This window comes from Xiphias gladius, chromosome 18 (genome assembly GCF_016859285.1).
Source record: "Xiphias gladius isolate SHS-SW01 ecotype Sanya breed wild chromosome 18, ASM1685928v1, whole genome shotgun sequence".
Taxonomy (NCBI): Eukaryota; Metazoa; Chordata; class Actinopteri; order Istiophoriformes; family Xiphiidae; genus Xiphias; species Xiphias gladius.
Window position 1 is genome coordinate 18345804 of NC_053417.1, and position 22799 is coordinate 18368602.

Consider the following 22799-nt stretch of genomic DNA (forward strand, 5'->3'; position numbering starts at 1 on the left):
TTAAATTCATTTCCAGGGAGCTGTAAAGAAGTAATTCTGGCTAGGTGGTTGCCGCTGAGCCTCAGCGCTCACTGTACAGCATCACCACCAAGACTTGTTGTCGTTTTCCTCTTCCACTTTCCATTATCCCTCCTTTCAACCTCTCTCTCTCTTTCTCTCTTTCTCTCTCCCACCTCACCTTTCAAATACGACCCTAGACCGAGCTGGACAGGGCTTTTGGGCTTGTGCCCGCTCACCAGTTCCTCCCCAGTGCATTGAGCCAAGACACAACCTCTCTCTCTTTCTCGTTCAATCTCTCCATCTCTCTCCCTTTGCTTTTAGCACAAAGACCTGCGTGTCTGCCTTCCTTCCCCACCCAGCATTCTTTCCCCATGCGGACCTCTCCCCCGCTCTCTCTCTCTCTCTCCGTCGACTTCCCTCCTACCCACCAACTCACTCAGCCTCACCCTACCTTTCATTAGCCCACTCTTTATCTCGAACACTCACTCGGCTTGCTCTCTCCCCCTCCACTCTCCTATCTCTCCAGCTTTTACACTCCCTGCACTCTCTCTCTCTCTTCCCCTTCAGTTGCTTCAGCTTTTTGTTTCTGATACATCTTCATTTATTCCTCTCTCCCTCTCTTTCCCTGCTGACCCTATTATTTTTATATTCTCTCTCCCTCTGCCATCACTCCCCCTCTCTCCCCTCCCCTCTCTCTCTCTACCTCCCTCTCACTCCTCGCAGTCCCTCTAAGCTGCATTAACTCCCCAGATTACCTTGAGCCCTGCAATCCTCCATCCCCCACACTCACCCGCTCCCCCTTCCCTCCCTTCCTTCACTCATTCACTTGCTCACTCTCAGTACTTCCACATCATGGCGGCTAATTTTGAAAACAAAGATATATTTGAAAATGACATTCGACCACGCTAACAATTTTGTCTTTTTTTCAAAGACATCTTTGTCCACAGTGAAACACTTCAACAATAGGACAATGGATAACTCTCCTCTTTGTTGTCCCTTTTCCGGACCGAAAACAACAAAATGTGCATCACTCCTAACATATGCAAAGCGTAGGCCAGACACATTCTGTCACCTTTTGTTCTCCATGATCATCTATACTGTGTTTTAATACAGCAGAACTCACTAATTTACATATTTTTCTGTTTCTTTTGTCAGACAACTGAATGAGTGTAAGATAGATTCCAGATCTTAGCTACATTTTAACCAGGTGAACAGTAAATCCTGCACTACTGTCACTGCAGTGCCAGAGTACTCCCATAATTGCCTGCGCAGCGTACTTTGTGTATATGTGCAAAGATTTAAATTTTTGAAATCAATTCAACACTAAACAATAGCAAGCCATCTTGACAGTGCTGTTCTTTGACGGAAAAAAAAAACTGAAGAGTCTTAAAATGGAGGAAGCTGTCGTAGCTTATTAGTTGTGTTGCACCATCCACTTTTGTGTAACGTCCTCTGTTAGAGTGAACTGCTCCACAAGAGTTTGCAGACAAGTTATAAGACAGGATACAATGGTAGAAATACATCTTTTGACTAAACTGTGTGAACTTATTTTCCCATTAGCAACCAAGCAAATCCACTTGCTAACCAAAAGGTAGCAAGCTCACTATTTCAGAGCACTTTTCTTCCGCCTTCAGTGACTCTTTTTAACGAACTAAATGGTGTACGGTCCTGAGAAGAAAATGCCAGGGGGAGTAAACAGCCCAGTACAAAGAAGAAACTTGAGGAGATATTGTGACTGACTAGTGCTAGCTGGGTGCTGATGAATTTCACTATGCCACTTTCTGGTTTGACCAGTGGCCAAATCATCCCTGGCAAACACAGTAATTTATTCTTTGCAAAATGTAAGCATAACGAAACGTGGTGACACTAGAGGACGTTAGTACGTTGTTAATGAGATAACGGAATAAAGCGGCAGTGGCAACAGGCTTCACATCTTGATATACTGCCCCCAATGTCTAAATGTTTAATTGCATCTTGTGGACATGCAGTATTGCAGTCTTGATGCGGACGGAGGCCCAAAACGTAGAGAAAAAGATGCATTTTCAAATTTAGCTGGCTTACTGTAGATGTACTTTCACACACTCACTTGCTCACCCCCACCGGCACTACCCACCCTCCCACCCACAGCCTCTGTAGCTTCCCCCTCACCTCTCCTAGCTCCCCCTTCACTCACCCACCCACCCACACTCTGTCACCCCACCGTCCACCTCTCACCCCACCACTCTTGCAATTGCTATGCTCCTCTTCTCTTCTCTCCTCTCCTCCCCTCCACCCACACTCTCTCTTTTTCTCCAAGCCCCCAGCAGTACCACCATCACCACCAGCACCATCATCTCTCTCTCTCTCTCTCTCTCTCTCTCTCTCTCTCCCCTGTCCTTTACCACTCTCTTTCCGCTGTCCCTCCCTCCTCCAAAGCCTTCAGGCTTTGCTTGATTTATGCTTGCCCTCCCTATCCACACACACCCCAACCCCACCATCACCACCACCCACCCTTCCCTATCTCTCCTGGAGGTTGTGGCCCGGCTAGTCCCTAAAAACAACAGAGAGAGAGCAAGTAAGGGAGAGGAAGACAGACAGACAGACAGAGAGAGAGAATAACAACCTCTTTTACTTTCCATCCTCCCTCCTTTTTAACCCAGCATTTTTTTCATTCCCCTCTCCCACACTGCTTTTTAAATTGCCTCTGAATTCTTGAGCTGTTTTAGTGCCTCACTCCCCCTTCTCGGCTGAAATTACTTTTTTACCCTCTCAAACTCTGGCATGCTGAGGAAGCAAGTTCTACCTACCCTCCCCTCTTTGTCCACTCGAGGACAAACACGCACTAATCACACGTGCAGTGTATGAAGCTGTTTGCGGAATAAAAGGTGGAGGAGAGACTTTTGTTTTCTCGTTAAGAAGCATGTCCCTGTAATGTTGCATAGACAATACAGCAAGCAGTGGGCTCTTGTGACAACACGGCTCTTGTAATGCCTTGTCCTTTTCAACCTCAGGCTAGCCGAGCCATTAACCAGGCCGACTTGGGGCAAGGCTTCTTTCTGAGTCTTTCTCTGGCACACACACACACACACACACACACACACACACACGCACACACATGCACAAAAATACACAGTGAGAGAGTCTTTCTCCATTGTTTGCATTCCCATACTCAAACATGCACACAAGCCCTACTTTCTTCTTGACAGCTCTCTTGTGGTCGACAAGCCTCAGTAACTCGTTGCTTAACCACCTTGGACTTTTTCTCTCCATTGTGTTTGGCTACTGTCTCTGTTGATTTGAAGGCGTGGTGTGTTGTGTGTGTGAGAGACTGGAGGTGTTAAAGGAGTGTGTCCACCAACAGCCCGGTCATGTGTTTGTGAACAAATAGTGGATGTGAATCAACTTATTTTTATTCATCCTTTATCTATCAAAAACCAGTATTTTTTGGAAATGGAAACTCCCTTACACAACAGAATGTTTGGCTTCATTTGGAAGTGAAGGAGGCATATGTTGAAACACACACACACACACACACACACACACACACACACACACACACACACACACACACACACACACATACAAACACTCTCAAATACAAACACTCTCACATACGGACACACTCCTTGAGCACAATCAGAACAGAAGATCAGAGGTCAAACTGGGTCAGCTGACCCTTCCCTCCCTTTTCAGACCTTCTCTTTCCTCTCCTTTACTGCGTCAAATCGTGCTCTCTAATAACACAACTCCCCCTGTGAAACACACACACACTTAAGATATACAGTGCAGCCTCCAACCACAGCACATAAAACTGTATCTTCTGTCCATTAGCTGTAACTATCTCAATGGATGATAAATGCAGTATCCCTCACAACACATTTGAAGTATAGTTCAACACACACATCTTTTATTCCAAGGCAAGACTTATTCTGCCTTTGCTTTTTCCCACTCAAGCCCCCACATAGCTCGCAGCATCGCTCACGCGCACACACATACACACACACACATATACACACACACACACACACACACACACACACACACAAACTCACACATGAACAAAGAGAACCACCATTTCCACATATTTGTCTCTCCTTTTAAAAGGGGGTTTGATTTAGCATAAATGTTGAAGCCAAGGGTGCCCGGCTACCATGGCAACCAAATTAAACGGAGGATCTCTTCAGAAAGCAGAAATCTAAATTATTCGGACTCTTTTATGAAGGGGAAAATGAAAATTCCCTTCACTGTACAGAGACCGCTGCACTGTAAAGGCAAAAGAAAGGAGGGGAAAAATGAGGAAAATGCTATTGTTTTTTTGTATCTGACCATGCAGTTCAAAGGCATATTCCATGCCATTGAAATTCATAGGTTGTCTCATGACAACCAGTATGTTAACACTCAGCATATGTGCACAAAGGAATGATGCAACCACAGTGTCTCTAAAACTCGAGATAAACCTATTGCCTCTGAGAGACACAACAATATGTGTGTCGACAAATCCTTGGTGAAACCCGACACACGTATGATGAAATCCATAAACTGCGTGCATGGGATTAGGTGCGACTGCTTCTGGTGTGGTAAATGATTTTATCTGTTGGAACAGGATGAGGTTTAAGTAACACACCATCTACACATGGCCGATAAAGCTTACATAAGTGAAGGAGGATTATGTACTATATTCTGATTATTTGGTGCGGAAGCCTGTTTGTGGTCAGCTGAATACTAATTTCTGATATCTCACGCTTAGTCTCGGAAATGTGGATAAATCCTCAGAAAGCAGGATACTGTATGTTTCAAAATGGAGTGTGTCAGGACAGAGAGAGTCCTTTGCTAATGTGTAAAAGTTATATATAAATTTCACACTTTTTGCTTGAAAAGAGTCAGAAATGCTACTGTTTTCTCTAAAGAAATCATGAAGCAATGACATTTCCATAACTCTGCCATTTAATCTGCAGCGTGTGACTGAAGCATTGTTACTGTATGACTGTGAGGAGGGCGGACATGTTCCATCTGTAGATGCACGTGTCCAGGGAATGCTGGGAAAAGTGGTCAGGGGTCATTCATTCATCCAATGCACAGATGAATGGAGGGAGATGGGGGTCAGAGGTGGCCCTCTTCTCTCTCTCTCCTTCGCTTCCTCTCCTTCCATTTGTCTGCCTCTCCTTTCTCTATATACGTGTTCATGTGTGTGTTTGCGCGTGTGTGTGTTTGTTGTTGGCCAACAGCAGATCTATGTTATTGATTGACTCCTGTGGCTGCTGGGCTGCCCACTGAAGGAGGGGGCAGAGCTCTAATGAATTCCTGCACCTTATGCCCCTTGCGCCAACCCCTACACCCCCTCCTTAATTAACTTTGTTTGTGTGTGTGTGTGTGTGTGTGTGTGTGTGTGTGTGTGTGTGTGTGTGTGTGTGTGTGTGTGTTGTGCGTGCGTGCGGGTGGGGTGGGGGTTTGCGTGGATGCAAGCATGTGTATTTTGTGTGTATCCTCCTGTGCTTCCTCCACAGCTCAACACCCCCGCTTTTACACTCCCCTGCCTTTTTTCCTTTCTCTCGTTCTCCTTCTACCCTGTCCTTGCCTCCTCTCTTCTTTCTTCAATTCTCTTACTTTATCTCCTCTTTTTACATCTTCCTCTGTGTCTGCTAGTAGTTTGATGGGTGCTGATTACTTCGTATGTATGTCAATCTCATCTGTCGCGCCCAATCTCCTTCCCCGCGTCCTCGATCTCACTCGTATCTCTACACCTTTCAGATCTATGCGTGTATGTGCAACTGTGCATACAGAGCGTATATCCATCCATCTGATCTGCGATCATTTATCTATGCTGAGCATGAAAAATGACTGACAGTGTGTGTGTGTGCGTGTGTGTGAGAGACACAGAGTGGTCAACATTGACCCAGTAGGCTGTGAAGGGGCTCTATACCCATCGGTATTCCAGACGTGGAGGCAAACTACTGTCTCTGTCACCTTGACTCCCCCTGCAGCAGACGAGCACAGGGCTGCACAGGAAACACTTACCACTACCTGACTGTGGTTAAAATTGACAATAGGGCTTTTTTGTTTTCTTGGTCCTATTTTACTTTTTCACTCTTTCTTTCTCCTTTGCTTTTCAGTCCGTTTCTGTTCTCTGTGCCCCCGCATCACCCCTGTTTCTGTCTTCACTTTGTTTATTCCTTATTAGCTGTAAGTGTGAATTCATCTGTCACTGCATGGGCTTTGTGGAATGGTAGATTTATATATCAGGATGTCAGAAGGTGTCTGTCCAGAATAGTTATACATAATTATGCAAAAAACCCCCCTTAAGGCAACGTGCAAGTCTGTAATAGTGCTCAGAAGTCTGTGTGTGTGTTTGTTTTAAGTGTAGCCATTCTTTCAAAGTCTCTAAGTCAGTGATGTGCGTGGTGTGTATTTTTGTCTAAGTCTTTGTTAGAGAAAGCAACCTGTCATCAGTTAAATGTCAATTAGGAGGCAATGCGTCGCAAAGTGTGTTTGTGTTTCTGTATTTGCCCGTGTGTGCGTGTCTCTGTTAGTGTTGAGCAGAGCCGTCATCAGCAGTGTGGTCTGACAGTCTTGTAGATCTACAGTGGAACCTCCAGTGACATGTCTACTGCTGACAGCTTTTCTACACACTCTGCTTTCAACAGCACTGATGGCTAAACACACGCGCAGACATAATGCACACGCACTTACACACACCACGTTTGTGTCTGCCTTCCTCTCACTCACAGTCTCTTTATGATCTGCCTGTATTTTTTTTAACTGGTGATGATTAGGTATGTTAGGGAGTCGAGGAGAGAGAGATGAATCAGAGCCAGTGACGTGTTAGTAGTCGCTACCGAAAACACTGGGTGTAACGATGACTTGGCTGAGGGGTTTGAAAGTATTGGTTTGATATGGTGGGGGTTTTTTTTTGTATTTTTACTCAAGCTGTTATCACTGTCGGGTGAAACCCTTAAATTAACCAAGTGACAACTTTTCAAGTGCAAGGTTAGGGTATTTGTAGTTTGACCACCATTGCTTTTCATCGCCTTTGAAAGGGTTTCACAAATCCAAGAGTGACAGGATTTTCAACCCATAGAGAAGTATGTAATGCCTCAAATGAAGTAAAAACAGTGCTATGTGAAATGTTTTGAGGCCTTTTCCCTTACCGCCTGATTTAGTTTGGGTTGTTTTCAAAACCATCTCATCGATGGTCAGTGATAGCTGCAGAGGGACAGAAGAACCTCACCCATCTTCTCTTACTTCATCTCTATTCAGGGGCAGACGTGACTGAACCCAACAGCTCAGACAGCCGCGGCGAACGTCTCGACTTCTTCCTCAAGCAGGAAGAGGCTCTCACTGCAGAACCTGGCTTCATGGGTCCCAACGAATCAGAGGAGGCCGGGGGAGGCGGCGGGGGTGGAACGATCTCATCTGTAGCCAATCTCAAGGCGGCGCTGATGAGTAAGAACAGCCTGCTGTCACTGCGGGCTGAGATGATGGGAGATGATAACCCCTTGCTTTATGAGTACCTGCCCAAAGGAGGACACTCCCTGTCGTGTAAGTCACTATTTACTAGCACTATGCTCACACTGATCGTTACACCCAACCAACCACACATCTCATCATAACTTCCAACTGAAGTATTCACATCTACTAGTGTATTTATTGAGTGCCTGCTCATATGATCTCCTGTGAGACTTAAAACATACAGGCTTGACCGCTTTTGACATGAGTGTCCTCTGTTTTCCCTCATCAGCCACTGTATTTGAATGCATGCATGTGTGTGTGTGTGTGTGTGTGTGTGTGTGTGTGTGTGTGTGTGTGTGTGTGTGTGTGTGTGTGTGTGTGTCTGGTGCCACTTGAGTGTGTAACAAGTTTGCATGGCAATGCCAATGATGAATAGTCAGCGGTGACTCAGTGAGAGAACATTTTGCTGGGATCGCTCTCGCTGTCGTGAGAAAATGTGTTTGGTTTTATGTGACAGTTTCTTTGTGCGTATCAGCGGGTCTACGGCTGTTTCACAGCAGCAAAATAACACAACAGAACTGCAGCAACTGTTCAGATATTAGTTGCCTACTGAATTTCGCCACCACAACTGATGAAGAGCTTTGCTCTACTCGACTACGGAAAAAACCCCTGCTTGCTGTTAGAAGCGCCTTCAAAATAAGGAGTAATGTATTTCCCATTGTACCTGTGAAAACATCACTTTACAATGTGTCACGTGAGATAAAACAGATTACAACAAACTGTAAAACTTTAAGCTATATTCAAGTATTTTTTACCATAAAATTTCAGTTTTTTGTGATTATGAATGATTGTGCAACCTACTGTATATTTGAATAGTTTTATATTTTTGTGTGTTAAGCCTTCTACAACCTTCCTTTTCTCTTTGGATGAGATTGATATATCTGAGCACATCAGTGGTAGAAAAAATCCTATATCAGCTTAAATGTTCCACTCAACGCCTCCACGTACTGTAGAATAAATATTTTTCTAATAATTTCAATAATAGATCAATACACATGCTTAATTGAGCGTACTTTGTCAACGTTAACAGGGGAATTTGTTTTATTATTATTTTATTCATTCAGTTAATTTTCTTTTTTTTGTGCCTTCAGTGAGGGTGTCAAATTGTCAGTGGGTCTACAGTACATGTGTGTATCTGTGTGTATGTGCCTGTGTGAGCATATATTTGCTCGAGTCCATGTCCGCGTGGGCACATTTGTGTGTGTGACTTGTGTGTTTGTGTTTCTTTGCTTTTACTGGCTAGTAATTGGATCTTTTGTCCCGAATTCTGCCTGTCTTTGTGTGCGGAAGAAAAGGAAAGGAAGGGTACAACTCCAAGCCTAGTCATGCCTTTTGAGTTGAGCCCCACTCACCTACAAAATAAAAGACAGAGCCAAGACTGAATAGACCAAAACACACGTTCACTATTGCACATACGCGCATGTGCTTGCACACGCACGTCACATCACATCACCCCTTTTGTGTAAGTGTTAAGTGTGTGGGATTGAGATGTTTCTATTGGCTTAAAGAGGAGAATCAGATGCTGTCACAGCACAGATAGGCAGCCTCACAAGCTCCAGAAAAGAGAAGAGGCTTTTTGATACACACTCACACTTTACAGATAAACTCAGCCTTGACTATATGAATAGGAGATTTGGAGAATTCAGAGAATGTTAATCATTTGCTCCCTCCTTGGAAAAAATACATGTTGAATGAGTCTTATAGCTGTATTTCAGTTGTCACCAAAGAAACCTTGGGGATGTTTTTGGTTAGCCAAACCCTATTTTGAATTCCCAGCACAATAGGGGTTGGGGAAATGGGCTTGTCGAGATGGCCAACAACCTCCCCTCCTTCCCTGGGTCTGTCCCTGTGTCTAAATGAGGACAGAAAATAAACAAACACTGTACCTCAGATTACTGGGCGGAGGATAAGACTGCCTGGTTTGACAGATCGCTGCTCCATGCCTCCCTTTCTCCATTCAGCCTTCTTTCTCCTCCTCCTGTTCTCCTCCCTGCTTCTCCTTCACCCCTGCTTAACATCCTTCCTGTCCTTTTTTCCCTCCTTGACTCCCCCTCACACCATCCCTCCCTCCTTCCCTCCATCTATTTCTCCTTCACCCCTCCTTAACACTCATCCCTCACGCTCTCCCTCACTCCCACCCCTTCTGGCCAGCTCCTGCAGTTCCTCCGTATTTGTCTCACTCCTGTCTCTTTCCCCCTCTTTTTCTTCAGCTGTGGAGCATCAAAGTATGTTGGTTTAAAATCCTGGGAAAGTATTGATCTAGGCAGAGAGGAGGTAGCGCAAGGTCACCTGGACCAAATCAAGAGAGACCAGCAAAAGGCCTTGACATAGAATTTCTCTCTTTCCCTTCCTCCCTCTTCCTCTTTCTCTTGTTCTCTCTTTTCTGTATAATTGACTGTTTAATAAAACATTTTTCTCTATGAGATTCATATATCCAAAATTGGACAAAACAGAGAATCAGTGTTCTACAGTTTAACCACTGACTACCTTTCTCTCTTTGCATTTAGCAAGTCAAACTGATCCGACCCCCACCTTGTTGACACGGCTCGCTATTCCAATGCACAGCTCCTCTCTTTGCATGGGTCACAGACTATATCCTCCAAGCATGTGGAATGCCAAAATACAGTGGAACCAGTCTGTATGTCAATCAGCCTCCCCAATCCAATTAAGATCATTTGGATTTGGCCCCACTACCCCTCTGTGCGTCAGACAATCAATGCCAGACGATGGATTTTGCCGGACCATCCCTGTGCACCTGTCCACACTGCCACCATGTACTGGCTGTAAAGAACATCCAATTAACCATGGGGATCATACTGACATTATTGAACTTTTCTCTCCACTGCCTGCTCTCATCACTTCACATCTACTTTTGAAAATGTATCACTCTGTGCCCTAACTCCCAGGGGCTCCATAGCTATTCTCCAGAGATTTTATGATTTTTATTTATGATTGTAGCACAAATGTTGCCAATCTGGGGCAAGAGACTTTCCAGATTTAAAATCTGGATCCTGTATAGCAACGCCATGCCCTCTGCCACTCTTTTTTTAAATGCAAGAGCAGAAGAAGAACAGTAAAGGTCAATGTAAAGGCAGATATCTATACAGGAGATGGAAATAACTTTAATCTGGTAGTGGGATTTTCCATTAAAGGTGACCTAATCCACTTTATATATATGAACTTTTAGATTTGGTGGCACTTTTCCAAACATCTCTCACCTGCAGGAGATACATGTAGTATCTGAAACATGGATCCAAATCCAGGTTTGCCTTTTTTCCTCATATTTTGTACAACAATAAAAGGAGCGTAAACACTTCCCAGATGGTATTACATTAAGCCCCTTTGCCATGGAGTCATGGAGAACCCCAATCCTATCTGGCTATTTATTCCTGACAGACTTACAAAGTTTTAGTTGATGAGCCAGTGGCTGATGGTCAGTCTCCTTACAGTAATTGGTTCCCTAAGCCTTAACAGACCTAATGGGTCTTGACCCCATTCTGTTAGCAGGTGGAGGAGAGGATGCAGGTTGTGTTTTAGTTCCTGTACAGTCATTCAGTGTTAAAGTAATTCAGTTGCTCTACCTTACTGTATTTTTCTTCATTCTATTTCTTTTCAACTTGTTGCTGTGCAGTGAGTCAGCCTGCTGTTATTTCTTTCTTTACAGTTTGCCAGCCATGACAGCAATATTAAACTCAGCGAGACAAGATATAAAAATTACAGTCGTATGTTGGAATTCTTTAAGAGGCTTGAACCGAAAACTGTTTAACCCAGTCCAATGATTGTCCATTCCTAAAAAGTGCCTACTGCCAGGACACCATTTGTTAATGAGCTGCTATCCCTCACCTGGAGCTCATCCCTTTACTCTCTGTCTTCACTTCTTCCTCCCCGTTAATGTTGTTTCTCCCGTTACTTGCCAGGGGTGGGGAAGAGGAGATAGGGAGTTAAGCATTTGTGCGTCTTCTCAGTAAGTTGGAGTGGGGAGTGTCGGGCGCGGTAGTTTAACATTCCAGGAATCCGTCCACGGTCGAGCCTCATGGTTGTGCGATTCTGTCCATTGTGCAGAGGAGGGCAATGAATGGCTAACCCACTGCATAACTCTGGAGACATTCCCCAAAACGCTGCCCACACTCACACATACTCATACACACACACACACACACACACACACACACACACACACACAAACACACAGTCCGGAATAACCTGCAATACATTATACTTAGATTAATATGCACTCTCCGTACTTGCTAATGGTTATTTTATTTGTCCGGAAAAGCTTCTGTGTGAATAGCTTTAGATAGCTAAAGGCTCTGGAAGAAATTCAAATTCTTTATCCAGCATGCCTTAACTTGTTGCTAGTAAACATCTTACATGGTCAATATAGTCGTCCTTTACCCTCCGTGTACAAAAAGTCTCCACTTGAGCTGCAAGATGGCTTCTCTCCAAAACAATCTCCCTCCACAGTACAGAGGATCCTCAAGCCCTCTCCTTATATGCATTTTACTTGCTCACACAGCACATGCACACTCTCTCACAAAACACACACTCGCTGCCATCCTCTGCACACACATGTGGGTGGAAGGAAAAGGAGAGCAGAGGAGCGAAAGAAAAAGAGAGAAAGAGAGAAGCGAAGCCCTAACCCTTTCCCCTCGGCTGGTGGAAAGTGAAACTTCAGAGTTTTTCTTCCTCCCCCTCTCCATAGTGTTTGATAGTGTAGCACTGGCAGCCTCTGTGTGCCCCCTGCCCACTCTCTCCCGTTGTGTTCTGGTGGCCAGCTGCTAGCAGAGTTGCAGTTGTACGTGAGTGGGTGGGTGAGACTCGTTTCCTGTGCTCCTCAGGGCTCCGCTCCAACAACTACTGCAGCACGCTCCGGCCAGGGGCCACGGGGGCCACTATTCATAACAAACAGGGGGCTGGCTCCTCTCCTCCTCCTCCTCCTCCTCCTCCTCCTCTTCTTCCTCCTCCTCCTCCTCCTCCTCTTCTTCCTCCTCATCTTCCTCCTCATCTTCCACCATCACCACTACCACTACCGCCATCATCATCAACATCAGTTTACTGCCCGCCCACTCCACCCACGCCACTGCTCCCCTCTGAGCCTCGGCCCCTGGAGGCCCCTGGTCTGCGGGCTGGGGCATCCCCGCTGTGCTCAGAAGGGTTGGACATGGAAGTGGAAGAGGCTCTTGAGGGCCCAGAGCCCTCCACCTTGCCTGAGGTAAGCACACAGAGCCTGGCTCAGCTCCAGGGCGGAGGCTGCTCTCTGGGTACTGCTCCTCCACTCAGATGAAAGTTTGATCCATGTAAAAATGAGTGGAGAAGAGGATTCAGGGGGCAGCTTCACCCTGCTTCTGCAAACACACTGAGGGGGGTTGAGAGGTGACAGAGAGTAGAAAGTGACCGGTGACACGGTGGGGGGTGGGGCTGGGGGTTAATGGGGTTATTTTTCATCACTGGGCCAGTATTTTTTTACACACAAGCACGTCACCGCTCAACCCCTCTCTGTATCTCATTCTCTGTGTGGAATCTGGCATATTTCCTGCTACACTGGAAAAGAAACACTGTCTGTTTTCTTTCGTTTGTCTTTCTTTTCCATATGATTTGTTTTCTTTCTCTTTCTTTCAGATTTCCAATTATTCACACTTGTCTCACTTTTCATATAATATTTTAATATAGCTAGACCATAAATCACCTTCAAGCCAGGAATCTTTGCTCAGCATTAGCGGTAATGTAGTTTATACTGGTTGGATTAGAGATCTAGTCACAATGGCAGCATGTGCTTAGATATGGCAGATAACGGGCAAGGTAGTGAGATGAAACTGAGTAGAATCAATACTAGTAGACAATGAGAGGTTTGCTCTCACAGCCCAGGAAATTGTTTGTTCTGCTCAGTGTGTGTGTGTGTGTGTGTGTGTGTGTGTGTGTGTGTGTGTGTGTGTGTGAGGGAGCATGGCAGAATGAGCATGTGTGGATGTGAGTTTTATGCCAGTCTGTGTGTGCGGGTGAGCATTTAGGAGCAGCATTTGATTTCAGTGGACCTGCCTCCCAACAAGCCTCCATATCTCTACGGACAAGCCATCTGTTTGCCCAGTGCACGGTGTTCTGTTCTTGGAGAGGAGGAGGAGGAGGAGGAGGAGGAGGAGGAGGGAGGGGGGGGGGGGTTAGGGGCCAAGGAAATGGGTGGGGGTGAAGGAATGGCAGGAGCATGGAGTAGATGGACGAAAGATACAGTTCAGATGGGCTTTAGAAGGGAGAGGAAACTGGGGGCAGGTGTTTGGTGCACCTTGCTAACACCCACGTGGGGGTTGAGTATATGAGTAATAGAAAGATAATATTATTAATACGGTAAATCAACCTAAGTGCACATTCTGTGTGTCATAGGACGGCTCTGGCATCCGGGAACTGTCAATTATTTAGTGTATAAGACTTTTTCTATGTTAGTTTGCTTATCTCTGACAATTTATCTGTCTTTAAATCATTCTGACCTGTCGTTTCTCTTCTTTTTTCCTTTTCTGTTTTCATGTCTTTGTTTCCCTGTGTGTTTCTCACATGTGAACAAAGGTTGTCTTCGCAGCTTGTCTCACCTGCCTGCTTCCTGCATGCCCAGACAACATTCCATACAGCCTGTATAAATGTGTGTGTGACATAACGAAATGTTTTGTGTTTACAGGAGGGCATAAAAGATGAAGAAGGCATGAAAGAATATGGCACAGGTATGGTTTAGGCCTAAAAGTTGAAGTATGTCATGTTTAGATAAGTTAAGAGAGAATTTTTTTTTTCCTAATCTATTTCTCCAACTTTCATTCTCACCCTTCTTCTTGCTATCTCAGCCCTGGAAGGTGACCAGTCTCCTGTCGAGAGGGATCAGATGGGCAATGGGAGTTGTGCTGGTGGTGGCTTGACCATGCCTGCGTCAGTGTCTGACGCTGGCAGAGAGACTAAAGGGCTGATGGTGCTGGGCAAAGAGGCTGGATCAGGGGAAAGAGTCCTGCCAGAGCGCAGCGCCTGGCCCTCACAGGGGTTCGCCTGCTCCCTGTGCAAACGGCTGTTCAGCAGCCTGGAGCATCTCAGGGAACACGAGTACCGCCACACCCTGTCTCTGATGGCCTTGTCCCTGGACTGGCCAAGCATGCAGGGTCACCACCAACCCACCCAGCCCCTTCACGAGCCACAATCCCAGCTTCTCCACCTCCACCAGTCTCTCTACCGCCCTGCAGGGACCGAGCCTGCGCCAGCGCGCTACCTCTGCTCCCAGTGCCCGGCCAGCTTCACCCTCAAATCCAACGCGGACCGACACGAGAAGACCATCCACTTTAAAAAGAAGCTGATGCAGTGTGTGTACTGTCTGAAACACTTCAGAGACCGCACAGACCTGCACCGTCACCTGTCATCCGTGCACTCCAAAGAGAGAGGGCACACCTGCCCTGCCTGTGCCAAGGCTTTTAGCACCCAGAAGAACCTGGCAACGCATGTTAAAGTGTGCTGCCAGGTGGGGTCAATGCCAGGAGCTATACTGGGAGGCAGCACTGGGATGGAAATGTCTCAGGGTGTCTCAGGGTATATATCCACTGTGGCGGCTTTCTCAAGAGATGAAAGTTGACAGTCTTAATCGCAGTGTCAATGTGGAAAACTGAGACTGGATCTACAGGCTGCAGGCTAATGTGCACACATTCATACCCATCAATTAGCAGTGTATCCGCACTTGTGTTGTACATTAATGCCAAAAATGATCTGTGGTGTCATTGCACTGAGAGGGGAAAATTCCTTTTAAAATCAAATGTCTGTTGACATGATTATAAATACCTAGTAACACTTTTTTTTACAACTTGTTAAATTTTATGTCAGTATTTTTTAGGGATGATTAAACACAAATTGACAACTTAAATGTCAAAAGTGCACAATTGCTATGCAAAACTGACCCTTTAAACAGACCTTTGGCTGAAATTGTATGCAATATTTTTAGGGTTTGAGAATAGTTTTGTTGAGCACTGACTGGACCCATAGACAGGTGAATCTCAACACAACTTTCTGGTGGAGAGACGGGGAGGCTGTTTTTCCACCTCCCCAACCTAAACCACTTGTCTTGCTCACTGTTGCCCGTCACCAGTCTGACAAAACTCGTCTCTCCTTTTTAGGCAAAGAGATCTTTATCTTTGTGTCCACCCCTGCATTACGGGGACAAAGACACTCAGACACAGTTCACGTCTGAAAGGCTTACTGTGGCTCACAGCCCACGCAACCACACCACCTTCAGGAACTCTGTAGCATTGCAACAGTGAGAGTTGAATAAAGACACAAATCAGATTATTTATGTTGTCAGTGGTGGTGCAAAATTGGCGTAAAAGAACTTAATGGAATACATAACAGTATTTGTGGTTACCGTAACTCAAAAAGAAAGGATAAACAAAGTAATTCTGCCGTAGATCCACCTCCACTGGACACACAGAAGCTTGTCCGCAGTCGTTAGTCTGACACAATTACCTTTAGTCAGTGCTGTCAGATCGGTGCAGATGGAGGGGATGTGCCGAACGAGACAAAGCCAGCTAAAACAATAGACCAGTAGCAGCTAAGATGGGGGTTGGGTGGTGTCATTTTTTTCCCTCTCTGTCCATCTCCTCTGTCCCAGATCTGTAAGTCTTCTAGTGGCTGAGTGTGGCTGGGGCTGAACAGTAATTGGTCCTTCATGGCTCCGACCCTTCTTAACCCCTGACCCCTCATCTGAAGAGGAAGTGGGGACCAAGGGGCAGATGCCCTGTAAACCAGATGAGCTCAGTGATGTCACTGCTGCAGACAGATAATGGTGTGGTTGTGAGTACAAGGTAGAAAATGGGGGATCACGGGAGACGAGTGGGAAAATGTTGAAGAGGAATAAGGGAGGCGGTGAAGACAGAGGAGTTAGAGCAAGGCTGCAGGATACGGGATTCAGTATCAACACTGGCGTTAAAATCATTGCTAATGTAAATTCAGACAGATTTCTGCCAAATTTTTCTCCTTTGAGTTTACAGCAGGCCTTTACCCTGCCACAAGATAAAGTCCAGTTTTCAAGGTTTATTATGTACACCTATACTGTGAGTACTATACCCAAAGGGAAGACATGCACCTGTGTTTCCCTCTAATAATCCACAGTCATTCCAGCACATAGAACTGTGATTTCTGCCTGTGTGCGGTAAAAGCAGAACGAGTGTCTATTGGGAATCTACCCCCTTGCTGTTGTATACTGTATCAGCAAGGAGAACTCCCAAATGCCAAATCCTTCCTAATACAAAATCCCATTTCTCAGGTAGCACACACTGTCCTAGCCAGCAGCTGAAACGGACTGGCAGGCTCAGAAAAGTCAGGAACTAATCAGGAACTCTGCACAATCAGCCATTGAGGAGAAATGGCAAATACCGTACGGATGTTGTGTAGTGTTTTTCAGTTGGAATATTTGTTGTGTATGAATACTGAAAGATATGTCGTTTTAGGTTGTTTTTTTTTTCCATGAAAAAAACCCATGTACTGTATAAAAATATGTACTTTTCTAAACAGAATGAGATTCTGCTTGTAGTTTTTATGCTGTAATTAAACGGTTATGGAAACTGTGAAAACTTCTTTGTTATTTTCCTCTTTATGCAGTTGTCTGTGTCATGCACATATTCACATAATCACAACAATATTTATTTATTTGCATTTGCATTTTAATATAAACAATCTGGATGCTCTAAGCTGTTGTGCAGTTTATGTATACATGCATGTTTTTTTGTTGATGTGCTGTCAAGTGTTTAATCAGAGCAGAAGTCGGTTTGCAGATGGAGGTAATTATATTGTATCGCTTATAGCTTAATTTAACCCTTGACTGTGTGTTTGACTCCCTCCTTTATGTACAGTAGATGTGTACAGTGTGTGTTGTACTGGTGTAGACGTAAATCCAGAGCTGATCTTTCGTGGTTATGCACTGTATGACTTGACTGTAAAGTTTCTCATTGGCTAGACACACACATCACACACAAGCAAACACACAATCTGTTTACTTGGACGCCCTTCACCCGGCTTAACTACCATTTAGGTCTAGACCTTGAGATAATTGGCTTACCAGACCTCTACACAAGACTGGGACATGGTATTAACATTAGTCTTTTTTTATTATTATGTCGAAGCCCCCCTTTGTGTGTGTGTGTGTGTGTGTGATTTTATTTCCCAACCTTCAGCCTTCTTGTCATTGTCTGTGTTTGTCTTTCTGTCTGTGTTTTTGCTGTCCATAGCAGAGACCTTCTAGAGCAACTAAGGCAGACTGACTGTTGTGTCGTGTGTTTATAGTATCTCTTTGCCTTTATTGCTTTAGTATGGAGGAAGAGCTGTTGCCAGGGCAACTGTAGCTTTGACTGGGCTTAGGGTGGCCATGGGAATTGATGGTACATCTCTAGACCATGCTGCTAATTAAATGTAATAACTGAAAAGTGACATCTCGGTTTATTTAAACGAGCTTCATTCAACACTAATCTTTTTTTTTTTTCTCTCTTCCCTCCCTCCCTCTCTCTGTCCCTACAGTGAATGACTTCACAGTGATCCGTAAAAAGTTCAAGTGCCCCTATTGCAGTTTCTCTGCTATGCACCAGTGCATCCTAAAGAGGCACATGCGCTCTCACACTGGTGAGAGGCCCTACCCCTGTGAAATCTGTGGCAAGAAGTTCACCAGAAGGGAGCACATGAAGAGGCACACACTGGTGAGTGGGCTCATATGATCACCAGTAGGGGGCAGTAAATGACACCTTATCCAATGTGTAAATAAAAATTTTGAAATGATGTTTCCATCCAACAGGTCCACAGCAAAGACAAAAAATATGTATGTAAAGTGTGCAGCCGAGTCTTCATGTCAGCAGCCAGTGTCGGAATCAAACACGGCTCTCGTCGTCACGGCGTCTGCGCTGACTGCTCTGGCCGGGGCATGGCCGCACTCCTGGACCACAACGGGGAGGTCGGTGGAGACATTTCTCCGGAGGAAGAGCTGTATCCCGGCGATCGTTTCCATGATGACCAGGCGGAGTGCGATGGCGACGGAGAGGGGGAGGAGGAGATGATGGTCGAAGGGGATGGGGAGATGATGGGAGAAGGGGAGGAAGAAGGAGGGAAATGGAAGGACTCAGGGATGACCACTGAGGCACATGGAGCACTGGACAATGAGAAGGAGGAGAGTGACTCCTCGGCACAGGAGGGGGAGCAGCAGAATGGGAGTGAGAGGGACTTCGCCTGGATCTCCTAGGATCTGTCAGACTCCTGTTAGTGGCTCGTCAACCAATCTCTGAAGATCTCTTGCGATCTCTTGGGCAGAAAACTCTGCTCTCTTTACCCATTCGTCCCACCGTGGGCAGGCCTTCCTTTGAATGGAAATGCTGTAGGGTGATGCGCGACAATGATCTAAAACCATTATGAGTAACACACTCAAATGCATACACACACACAGACACACAGACACACACACACACACACACACACACACACACACACACACACACACACATCCACTTAGGCTATACTCAACCTTGACTGCCATAGTAGAAGAAGAGCGGTCTGGAGATGGCTTGAGTGAAAGGCTTTTTCTGCTTACCTCCTTTACTTCTGATGCAGTGTTTTTGTGTTTCTTTTTCTTGAGGGTTCAGGCCAGAGTCCAGTAGTTTTCTACTCTGCCACAACAGGAAACAACGAGGACGCTGCCAAGGACATGGCCAACAGTAGACTGCGAATTTGTATGTTTGCCATCACAATCACCATGGAAACCAAGGATCACTGACAGTGTAGGGAAATAGCCCCGGGGGGGGGGTCCACCTTGGCGGTCATGTTTCTAGGGAAAGTGTCTCCCTGCGAGTGAAGGGAGAGTCTAAATCTATTGCAAATCTACGTGTGTCAGAGGACCAGGCAGCCCGATGGCACAATGATGCAGAGTCCTACTGCCACAGACTTGCACTTTAATAACAACTGACTCCTATCAAAGCCCTGAACCCGTGGTTTACATTTTTGATCTGATCTTTGCTTACCTAAACAACTCGGTGACCGCACCTACCTTTAAGGATATACTTAATGTCCTCTTGACTGTTATCACGAGATAGAGATCACTGAATCTTTGTGCAGATTGCTGTTTATATAGCCTATGCCTTTCAGTGGGGTCCTTAATCTATTCTTCACTTAAGTTTACCACACGGTTTCTATCGATTCATTCCAACAAATACTGGAGATTTGACAAATGTACATACGATTTTTGGAATTTTTAAAGGGGAGTGAAGTATGTGTGAGACAGAGGGAGATTGAAAAAGAGTTTTACAGTGTATGTAAGAGTTTTAAACCTCTTTAAAACAAAGTACTCATCAGTTTTTGTTTCCCTGTTTGGAAAATCAACACAAACACACAGTGGATCCACATGACCTACACTATTAACTCTTTCTGTCTCTCTCGCTGTCTCTGGTTCACTTTTTCTCACACTGGAGGTTGTGATGATAAGACCTGAGAGCCAAGTCTCTCATACCTGCGGAGGAGCTGCCTTTGTTTAAAAGTTTGGGTTTTTTTTTTTTTTTTTTCCTGTGTTTAATTTTTCTTGGTCATGTAATTCCTGTTTCTGAATACAGAATATGCAGACTCTTTCCATGGTTTATCTTTCTTTTAGTGACACAGTATATTTTCTCCAGCTTTGTAAGTTTAAAAAAAAGGAAAGGATCAAAATTGTGCTTGAAATTCAGAGTTTGATATTTGTAGAGTGTAATATTAATTTGTTTTGTTTAACAGCTATTTATTGAAAAACCTGTTTGTGGATTCCTAATTTTTTTTAAAAAGTCATTCCCTCCTCTCTCTCTGTGTGTTGTGTGGAACAGGATGGGTGGTTTGTATGCAAGAATGTTTGAGTGTCCAGAAAAAAGTCTATATTGATTTTCTTAAGATTCTTTCCATGTTTTTGGCAAAGTTATTGACAATTCAAGTGAGGCAGATGACATGTCTTATTACTATGATTATCAGAACTATGATTACTGTTGTTGATGTTACTATTATTATTAAGTGCTGGATGCTAAGCTTTATTGTGTGTTCTTTTTTTGATATTTTATATCTTGTATAAGAAAAAAAGCTTTTATACTTTGCCTTGTTGTGGACAGCAAGCCATGGGGCTTTTATCAACCTTTTATTGTGCCAGTTTACGCTTTTTCTGTCGTATTTGCGTTTTTTTTTTTGGTTTGTTTTTTTTACAAAGGGGGAAAACAACTTCACTGTCAAACTTCTCTGTTAGATATTGATTGAAACATATATTCAGCACACGCTTTTGCATCACTAATGTACACTAATTGATTAATATCGAACCAAAAACAATCTAGTACCTTGTATACATGAAGTGCTTTTGTTTCACAGTCTGTGTGTGCAGGTGCTTTTGGAGTTATTGCTGTGGTTAACAGTTTTATTGTTGGGTTGTTTTTATTTTTGAACCTGTCACTATTTGTCACAGTTTGAAAACGTGCACGTTATGGTATTATAGTGAATATGAAGGGCTGTGTGAAAGGACCCGCTAGCTTTTGAAGACTGCATCTTAAAACCAAGCTGATTTTATTTCTTCTAGTTTCTACTGTCTCACGCCTTCGCATGACACACAATCAAGTAGAAATGCAGCATGCAGACAAGAGTGTTGAGTCTGCATGCTGTATTTCTATCTGCCAGTGTTTTACTGGCTTGACTCTAGTTCATTTACATAAAGGGAAAGTGAGCGCTGCAGTAGTAACTCTGGGAAACATTTTGTTGCCAGTGCTGGTCGCACGCATCAAGCCTCTCATCTTCAGGTGCCATGGACTGCACTTCCCATGAACCCCCGCTGAGAAACTCAGTACAATGCGATTTGTGATGCTTCCTTCATATCTGGCAATGTCTTTATTTTATTGGTATTATTTATTGTGTTTTTGTTTGACCCATTTATCAAATAGTTGTACTTTTTTGGGATGAAAAAAGAAAAAAGAAGAAAGACAATGGGGTAGGATTTTTATGAATGTCAATGGTGGGTGTGGAAGGAGCCCATGATCAGTGACAAATCTCTGTCCTGTGGTGCTGTGGCCACTGAGAGACGTCTGGATGTATGTGTGACTCCCAGTTCCTGTTCTCTTCTCACAACCTGTACTGTATGTCTTCTTCCTCATACTGGGTTGTACTTCAGGAAAACGTCTGCCATCAACCCCTCAATATGTGCCTCAATGACATTTCACCTGTGTGCTTGTGAGAGTGTTTGTTCCCGAGAGGTGACTGAATATTTGTATTGATGGAAAGAGATTACTGAGATGTGACTGATCAGATTAGAGGTGCAAAATGTTTGAGGACAAAACTTCAAAGAGACGAATCATGATGGGCGACCAGATTCTCCTTCCCACCGTGTGTTGAACGACCTTTTGTGCCCTGATTCTGTGGTCTTAACTGCATGCCTGTGTTCATTTTGTCATACCAAAGCGACGTCTTCGGCATCTGCACACAACTGTCTCATTACACATGATGCAAAACTGGAACTGTTTGCTCTATTGCAGATGAATATGGGTATTCTTAGACGTGTACAAATTGCAATCCTCATTTAGCCTGTATAGCTTGATTCACACGTGCAAATCATGAAGCCATAGATATGGGTATATCTATATTATACTATATTTCAAAATTGGCGCTTTTTACTTTAGATTTTGTTCTTCTACTAAGAGTGATGTGTGTATACCTTCATATATATGAATTTATATTACTATTATATATTATTTATTTTCCTCTCTTAAGTTTCAGAGGGTCTTTAATTTGTAAAAGGTTGCCCTTGAAGCTTGAGGTTTGTTTATTTTCATTGGGAATATTGTTCAATATGATACTGACTTTATATTGATGATAATCAAACTTGTGTTTGTAACAAAATGTGTTAAATAATCAAAAAAACCTGTCCTGTTTTTACACCTGTTTTGTTTTGGGCAGATTTAAGTGCTCTTGTGCAGATATTTTTTGGTTGATAGTACTGATCACAAAACATTTTTACAGTCAACCATGAGCCTCCTGTTTTGATGTTAGGGCTGGCCCGCCGGCCGTCCAAGCCTCTTTCTAACTTCATGTTTAGTGGAAGAATTAGCTTGACTATTATTTGCAAAAACCAATCAGTCTCAATAAATTTTGAAATTGCTGCTGTAAAGAAGTGACCAATGTGTGCTGTGCCTTTTGTTTTCTCATGCCATTCGGACGGTTTAGGGAACTAGTGTTGTCATTACCAGCTGCTGTCCACAAGGTGTCAGAATAGACAAGTCAAAGAAAACAGAAACAGGAATGACTCCAGTCTACAACCTTATATTGCCACATTTTCTTCT

The 22799-nt window shown here is 44.3% G+C and overlaps 1 protein-coding gene across 3 annotated transcripts in view; it reads left to right on the forward strand.

The window, feature by feature from the left end:
• zbtb46 (zinc finger and BTB domain containing 46) overlaps nt 1-22710 on the forward strand; it is a 59441-nt gene extending 36731 nt beyond the window's left edge. For 2 of the 3 annotated variants that reach the window (XM_040152491.1, XM_040152490.1), the window contains exons 4-7: nt 7234-7515; nt 12324-12697; nt 14150-14192; nt 14310-16977. In XM_040152491.1, coding sequence (XP_040008425.1) covers nt 7234-7515; nt 12324-12697; nt 14150-14192; nt 14310-15079 — 1469 coding nt within the window. In that variant the 3' untranslated portion in view covers nt 15080-16977. Of the gene's footprint in view, nt 1-7233; nt 7516-12323; nt 12698-14149; nt 14193-14309; nt 16978-18006; nt 18183-18277 lie in introns of those variants that run through there. The other variant, XM_040152492.1, reaches the window with a different exon arrangement.
• Nucleotides 22711-22799: the final 89 nt, after the last annotated feature.